General features: G+C 31.2%; 2 protein-coding genes across 2 annotated transcripts; both read right to left on the bottom strand.

Moving 5' to 3' along the window:
• Positions 1-1,914: 1,914 nt before the first annotated feature.
• On the bottom strand, positions 1,915-4,505 carry LOC106114186 (esterase E4). Its single transcript, XM_013307289.1, has 3 exons — positions 4,222-4,505; positions 2,801-4,146; positions 1,915-2,163 (listed from the first exon to the last, which is right to left on the bottom strand). The coding sequence occupies exons 1-3, from the start codon at positions 4,414-4,416 to the stop codon at positions 1,947-1,949; spliced, it is 1,758 nt and encodes a 585-aa protein (XP_013162743.1). The 5' UTR covers positions 4,417-4,505; the 3' UTR covers positions 1,915-1,946.
• A 699-nt stretch (positions 4,506-5,204) lies between these two features.
• LOC106114187 (esterase E4) lies at positions 5,205-7,561 on the bottom strand. Its single transcript, XM_013307290.1, has 3 exons — positions 7,283-7,561; positions 5,555-6,906; positions 5,205-5,406 (listed from the first exon to the last, which is right to left on the bottom strand). Exons 1-3 carry the CDS (start codon positions 7,466-7,468, stop codon positions 5,205-5,207), a joined length of 1,740 nt encoding a protein of 579 aa, XP_013162744.1. The 5' UTR covers positions 7,469-7,561.
• Between the last annotated feature and the right edge of the window lie 595 nt (positions 7,562-8,156).

The following is an 8,156-nucleotide window of genomic DNA, read 5'->3' as shown; positions in this document are numbered from 1 at the left end:
GACGAGCACTTAAAATATACTTAATTAATAATCTAACAATTATTTAGGTAAAAAATTCAAAGGTTAAATTCGTTATAAAAACACTGTTTTGTTCCGCATAGTTGATGTATAAGCGGATAATATATTTTTTGTTGATGGAACCGGATTTTTTTTTGTGTGAAATAAACGAGTGTACTATAGCGGCTAGGTGGTAGATCGCATCACCATTATTTTAATAATACAGTCTTAACCTAATACCCATTTATTCATGCGACTAGCCGCGTACGACTGTAATTTTATTAAAAAGTCGCTGGCCTTTTAATACCGTACACATGGAATTGACGTAAAAAGGAACTAAGCCCAAGGATTTTTTGTCTTTTAGATGTTACGATAAGTTTTTTTAAGTAACATGCTGTATAAAACACATTTATGAAACAAAAATTTTATAGATAGAATCTTGCTAGAGGTCCCATAAGTGGTAAAAGTCCAAAGCTATTAAATATAACTTAAAAAATAACTATTAAAATAAATCCCTTGAGAAAGATAAGCTTCAAATTATAAAAAAAAATGATTTAAAATCGAAACAAAACCTTAATAGATTAATGCTGTAATAGGTTTTTAAATTATTACGACATTAGCTGTCACCCGCGACTCTGTCCGCGCGGAATAAAAAAAACATAATTAGTGGCCTATTTGTTCTTCCAGACTATGTTCTACTTGTATGCCAAACTTTATCGAGATCGGCTTAGCCCGTCTGGCGATACCTTCAAACAACATCGACCATCCATCTAAACATTCGCATTTATAATATTAGTAAGATGTAGTAAGAAATAAGATTACATTAATTTACCTTAGCTTCGTTTTAAGAGTTAAGTTTATAATATACGTTATTTCTACTCATATTACATTTTTATTCTAATTGCCGTACTTAGAGTAATAGTCGTAACAAAAATGTAAAATGGATATAGTCTTGCTAATATTATAAATGTGAAAGTTTAGATGGATGAGTGTATGTTAGAAGATATTTACAGAGCGGCTCTATAGATCATGTTGAAATTTGGCATGGATGTAGAACATAACCTGAAATAAGTTAATATAATAAATCATATCAAATAATCATCAAAGATAGAAAGATATCGGTAAATTATTCATTAATTAAGTTTTTTATTAGTAGCCTGTACACATAGACACATCCCCCGCGAACGGAGTCGCAAATAATAGGCTAGTTTGTATATAATTTTCCGCTAATGGTTCTTCCACTGATGATTATTTCCAATGATTCGTTATATTTTTACCAAACAAAAACTTACAGATAATATTAGGTAACCATTAAGTTTTTGTTTTGGTTTTTATATGTAGGTTGAAGAAAAAAATGTAAATTATTTAATTAATTTAAAATAGAATTCAAATATATAAGAGTGCCACTAAATAAGAGTATGTCGACGCGACTCCGTCCACGCGAAATGAAAAAAAATCAATTAGTAGCCTATGTGTTCTTCCAGTCTATCTATGCCAAATTTCAGCGAGATCCATTCGGTCGTTGTGGAGATACCTTCAAATACACACACATCCATCCATTCATCCAGACATTCACATTTATAATATTAGTAAGAAGTACTAGTGTATTACAGTTACTTGTATTATATACAATGTTTGATATCGATGTCACGATCGTAAGGGCATTGATGCAAGTCGCATGACAAGGTTGTTAGTTGCATGGACCGGTTCCGCTGCATGTTTGACCTTGCCCAAAGCTGACTATGTCGAATTCATTAATAGCAAGCTAAGCTTTATTTTACTTCTTTTTGTATAAGACTTACTAATGAGACGCCGGAAAATAACTTAAATCTTATGAAGAAGATCAAATGTTTTTTTTTAATGAAATTTTAGTCAAAGACAGGTTGAGATATGTTTGGTAAAAATAATAAAGTAAGGTCTTAAAATAGAAAATCAATTTAATTTATTTTTCATAATTCATCGTGATTCTTATCTTTTACGACACCATTTATAGCCATTGTGGAATACTTAGCAATAAAATCATCCCAAAATTTAACGCGTTCACCCATAGGATTTTCCTTCATTCGAAGTTTTTTGTTGATATGAAGGTAGTTGTTCTTTTCTTTGCTGAGTGGCTGCCATGTGAAATTTTTAAGTAATTCATCACTGACATCGGGTGTTGGGTTTCTGAAAACGAGTAAAGATTGTAAGTAATAGATTTTGTTTTGCAAGAAAAATCGAATATGTTATTATGTTATAACATTTAGATTTTCTTCGTATATTCAACACGAAATAAGCTAGGAAATTAGGACAGTGAGTCTGATATTTGTGACAATCTCCATCGTATTATCATTTCCGAGTATTAGTAAAGTGCAACAAAAATCCCATTCAAATTTTGATATAATTGACGATGACGAAGACAATGCAATTGTCACAAATCGTTCCTTTTGTCATTAAAATTAAAACAAGTAAAATTAATCTTAAATAGCTACGTTTTAATATTGGAAACCAAAATAACATAGGAAATATAATTTCACAACCTTATTTCTATGAATACATAAACTCTTAAATCTATGAATCATCTTAAATTAGTAATAATATAAATGCCAATGTTTAGATGGACGGATGGATAGATGGATGTTTGTTTGAAGGAATCTCCAGTACGGCTGCATGGACCTCGCTCAAATTTAGAGACACTGACAGAGAAAATAGTCTGGAAGAACTCATAGACTACTTTTTTTTATTTTCGCGGGGACAGAGTCGCGGGCGACATCTAGTGTTCTACTATAGTTACCGTTTAGTTTCTTTGAAAACAAGCACTTACCGATGTTTTGCAAAATTTGTCCACAAGCGCACCATATTCTTCAATACTTTCATATCGGGTTGTTCGCTTAACAATTTACGAAGTTTAATATAATTGTTTTTAATTCTGGTACAAAGATGCAAATAGCACAACTCGTCAGTTATTGTGGCTCCCCAATTTTCTATCGGAAATCTGATACGTCGGTACATGTATTCAATATTTTCGTTTAATGATCCTCGGAAATCGAAAACGTAGTAATAAACTGATGACTTGAGATCTTTACTCAATTTTTCTGCCGCAAGATTCAAAGCGTAATTTTGAAGAACATCTCCAACGTACACTGCATACTCTAGGATGTTGTTGTAATATAAGTAACCTTCTTCGAAGTAAAAGTTTTGTATTTCTTTTACCGCTTCTTGAAATACAGAACTGTTTCGATCGAATTGAAATCCAGTCCTTTTTGGAAGATGTACGAAAAAATCTTGACTATATTCCGTAAGTAATCTTGGTTCAAATATATAAGGTGATGCCAAATCTAGACCTTCTCTGGAGTTCATTCCAATTATGATGGGGACATCATTAACGACAACTCCATTCTCCGGCAATGATGTTAAAACAGCATCTGGATTGTTCATCTCCACAATTGGACTAAAAGGTTGAATAACCAGTTGTGCCAAATCGAAGGTTGTGTCTGAGACGCTGACATCCTTTGTGATTAAAGTTTCTGCATCAATTTTCTGCAATCCTTCCAATAAAGAAAAACTGTCTGTTGCATTTATGTCGCATAACTCACCGAGTTCAAATGCCGCTTCTCTTGGTTTGTCATAAAATAAAAAGGGTTCAATGGATGTCCCACTTTGTAAGATTGCGGCGCTAAATAGATTTTTAGCTTTGGCAGAATACAAAAGCGCATCAATTAATACAGCTCCGCCTCTATTACCCATAAGTGTTACCCTATTAGGATCACCTCCAAATTGTTTAATATTATCCTGGATCCACTTCAGACCCAAAATAAAATCTCGTAATCCATTATTACCAGGGATAACGTCGTCATCTGTCGTTAAATATCCAAATAATCCAAGACGATGATTGATTGTTACAACTATCACACCTTCTTCTACAAAAAAGTCCGGAGAATATGTTTTTGTTCCATTAAATCCAGTTTTGAAATTATCATTGTAATCGAATACTACTACAGGAGCTGAACCTTCAAGATTAGGTGTAAATACACTGAGGTAGAGACAATCTTCTGATCCTGATATGCCAAAGGATTCTCCATTTCTTTGTCGAGAACTAAATTGTAAGCAAGTTGGTTTCTCGGTGAATGCTTCATAGACTCCGTCCCATTTGTCATGTCTAACCGGTGCCTGTCAAAGTTATTGTGTAAATGTACATAATTTTAAACATAAAATCTTATTAAAAGATAAAAAAATTAAGCCTACCTTAAATCTTAATTCTCCTGTTGGTGGTAACGCGTATGGTATACCTTTAAATGAATAGTAGCTTAGGTTTTTAAATAGCGTTTTGTCTATTTTTCCTGCCAGTTCACCTTGCGGAATTTTAACTTTCACATTATTTTCATTTGTGTTTGATTGTTGAAAATAAGTAATTAAACAGATTAATATGAATAACTTCATTTTCTTTTTGTAAAATTTAGTTTTTCTTTTTCATTCATTTACAACTTTTAAATATTATTGAACAGATTTCGTTTTACCACATGCTTACTTTTGATAGAATGTTAGAGATAAGATCGAGTATTTATTGTTTTTATCAATTGCAGACTGATAAGATTTTAAATGCTATTTGAACACGTTGTTACCTATTATTAGTTCATGAATATATGAAAAATATTAAAAAATTGTATAATAAAATAAAACTTAAGTTACGTACTTTACATATCATTTTATTACGTGGAAAAAAATAAAGAGGATCTCTAAAAATGTTTAACACGATAGATTAAAAATAATAAATGTATATATAGGTTGCAGGATATAGTTATTTTATACTGGCAATAGTCTATTAAAATTGATAAATTCAACAAATATAGCTTTTTAGAGACTAAAATAATAGTTAAGCTTCCATAAATGAAAAAAGCATATTTTGAACATAATACTGTTTTAATATTAAAGAGGCGTAAAGAGGATAAAATTAAACAAGGTCAGAAAAAAAACGTAGAACCCATATCAAGCCAATCCACGAAGGACAGTTCCTTCTGTGGCATTGATTAATTATTTATTGAAACATAAATTTTTGTTTAAGTAGAAAGATTTTTTTTTCTTAAGAATATTTTTCTCATAGTATTTCTCGTGATATTTGTAGCAACATCTAACCAATCTCTGGTCTATTGCTTGTCCATTTCATTGTATATTTTATGTTATGTAAAATAAAAAACATTTATGTTTAAAAATTATAATATTCTATATTATTACAATTCGTCTTTCACTTCGTCTTTTATAATATTATCGACAGCTTTTTCACTGTAGTTTGATATAAATTCATCCCAGAATTTCACAATATCTTCGTTAATGTTACTCTTCATTTCAAGTTCATCACTTATAACAAGACATTCTCTATTATCTTTTGTCGCTGGTTTCCATGTAAAGTTACTTCCTGGTGGTGTTGGATTCCTGTAAAATTAGAACGTGTTAAAAAAGTATAGACACAAAACAGTCTTCTTACTTAATATTTTGCAAAAATTTTCGTATTTGACTATTTTTTTTTGTAACTGATGATATTTAAGTAAATCTGTATTTATGTTAGTATAAAATTATTTACCCAGTTTTAGCAAAGTTTGTCCACATTTTAACCATGTTCGTTAAAACTTTAATTTCCTCTGAATCTTCGTCTTCAAGTAATTTTTTGTAGACCTTCCTAGGATTGCACATAAATAAATAACATAGTTCGTCCCCTGCTGATGCTCCCCATGTCCCATCTAAATTGACAGCATTTTGAAGTGATGCCTTCTTCCTCATATTCAATTCTCCGCTGTAGTCAAAAACATAATAATATACTGGAAAACTCGAAATATTCGTATACTTTCTAACAGCATAATCAGTATTGTAAAATACAGATATATCATTTAAATAAGACAAAAACTCTCCTGGTTTACTAATTTTTATATATCCTCCGTCAAAGTAAAATTCTTTAATTTTTTCAATAGCATCGTAATATACATTATCATTTATTTGAAAATGGAATTTAACCCTTATAGGTAACATGAAAAGGAAATCTCTATCAGCAAATGTCAGGTACTGCGGCTTGTTCAAGATTCGCTCTCCTATTTCAATAGCCTCTCGTGAATTATAACCAATCATTACGGGAACATTTATTTTAAAATTTGCTTCTTCAGGTAAAGTAGTGACTAACGCTTCCGGGTGATCTGGTTCAATACTCGGTCCAAAAGCAACCAATCCTCTTTGTACAGATCGTGCTTCGTCTGCATGTATAGATAAATGTTCAGATTCCGCTATTGCTTGTGCTGAGAAGTCAGCTAAGCGTTTTAAGAAATAGGAACTTGTTGTGACTATTTCTTCTAATGCTTCGCCGAGACCTTTTGCCCTTTTACTGGGATTCGTATCTAAGTATAACGGGTTCCATGAAGATCCACTCTGTAATATAACACCACTGAATAAGCCTTCTGCTTTAGGAGATTGTAATAGTAAATCAGCGATTGCACCGCCACCTTGACTGCCCATTAGCGTTACTTTCGATGGATCGCCACCAAATCTTTTTATATTTTGTTGTATCCATTTTAGAGCTAATAAGACATCCCGAAGACCGTAATTCCCTGGGAGTACTTCGTCACCAAATGAAAGGAAACCCAATGCTCCTATTCTGTGATGAAGAGTTACAACAATAACATTTTCTTTCATAAAAAAATCCGGGTTATAATCTTTTGTACCATTGAAGGATATACGAAACTGTTCATTGTATAAAAATACAATCGTTGGTAGATTTTGATTTGGCTCAGGAACGTTAGGCGTGTGAACACTGAGATATAAACAATCTTCGTCACCGAAGAAGCCAATTTTTTTCGTTGATCTGACAGGTAAGTAAAATTGTGGACATGCTTTTCTCTCCTTTTTTGCTTCGAGAACACCAGTCCAACTTTGACGAGGTTTTGGAGACTGAAAAAATTAAAGATGATAGTGTATATAATTATATTATAAGTAATTTATGTTCGTCTGTCATTTGTCATTTATAAAGTATTTTTCATGTTTTAACAAGAATAAAGATTATAACTTCGATTTCAATGCGACTAGCGACCGCTAACACTTTTTTCTATTTAAAGTAGCGTGAGTTTTTTTTTAATTAAGTGAAAACGGATAGTACAGTGTCAAAAATAATATTTTTGTGCGCTCTAATTTGAAATCAATAATAAAAGCGTTTTACGAATGTCACCAAAATAAAAAAAGAAGTATAAAAGATAATCACAATTTAAATGTAAATTAAAATATTTAATATATAGACTTTATCCTGTGTTTAAGTTAATAACGACCTTACCTTGAATCTCAGTTCACCAACTGGTGGTTCAGCATAGGGTATACCCAAGAATGAATAATATTTCTCATTTGGTAAAACTGATTCCACTCTTTTACCTGCCACTTTACCTAACTTAGTTTCTACTATTACATCAGCACATGTTATAGCAAAATAATTTAGAAACAAAACAAATATTAAATTCATCATAATCTCTATAAAGCTTGTTTTGATATAATTTAATTTAACTGTTAATTTGACACATTCTTGTAATCCTTAGTACTGACGTGTCCTAAAGATAAACTGTTTAATCGTTCTGGCTTCATTTATATCTTTATCTTTAATGCTTTGATAATTTATAACTCTTACTAGAAGTGTAATCACGATAACTATTTCTAAGGAAGTGAGTCCATTCCAGTATCAATATAATGGACAGAAGCTATTGCTTTTATATTTATAAGTAGTAGAATATTTTTTATATATTATAAGGTGTCAAACGAGCAAGCGGCCACTTACATACACCGAAGTAGCGAATCGGAACCTGCACATAGACATCCGTAATTGCATATGCGTTGCCTATCTTAAACAGAAAGGGCGACATGCACAATATCGCAAAATGTTAGATTGATTAATTGAATAAAAGGGAAGAATCGAAAGAATATTATTAACAGGTTACATTTGACTATTCAAAAGTGAAGACAAATAGAAGATTTATATATTTTCATCTTTTTATTTATTTTATGGACTTTCTCGCTTTAATTGTCTTTTACTCTTGCTTTTTATATTATTTTTATCGAGTTTTATTAACTTAATTTAACATTTGCCCCATCTTAATATTATACATACTTTTAGAAATGTCTCCCTTCCAAAAAAAATATTAAAAATTGTTATAAAGGTA

This window comes from Papilio xuthus, unplaced genomic scaffold (assembly GCF_000836235.2).
Source record: "Papilio xuthus unplaced genomic scaffold, Pxut_1.1 DF828142.1, whole genome shotgun sequence".
Taxonomy (NCBI): Eukaryota; Metazoa; Arthropoda; class Insecta; order Lepidoptera; family Papilionidae; genus Papilio; species Papilio xuthus.
This window is presented reverse-complemented; position numbering and strand designations above follow the sequence as displayed.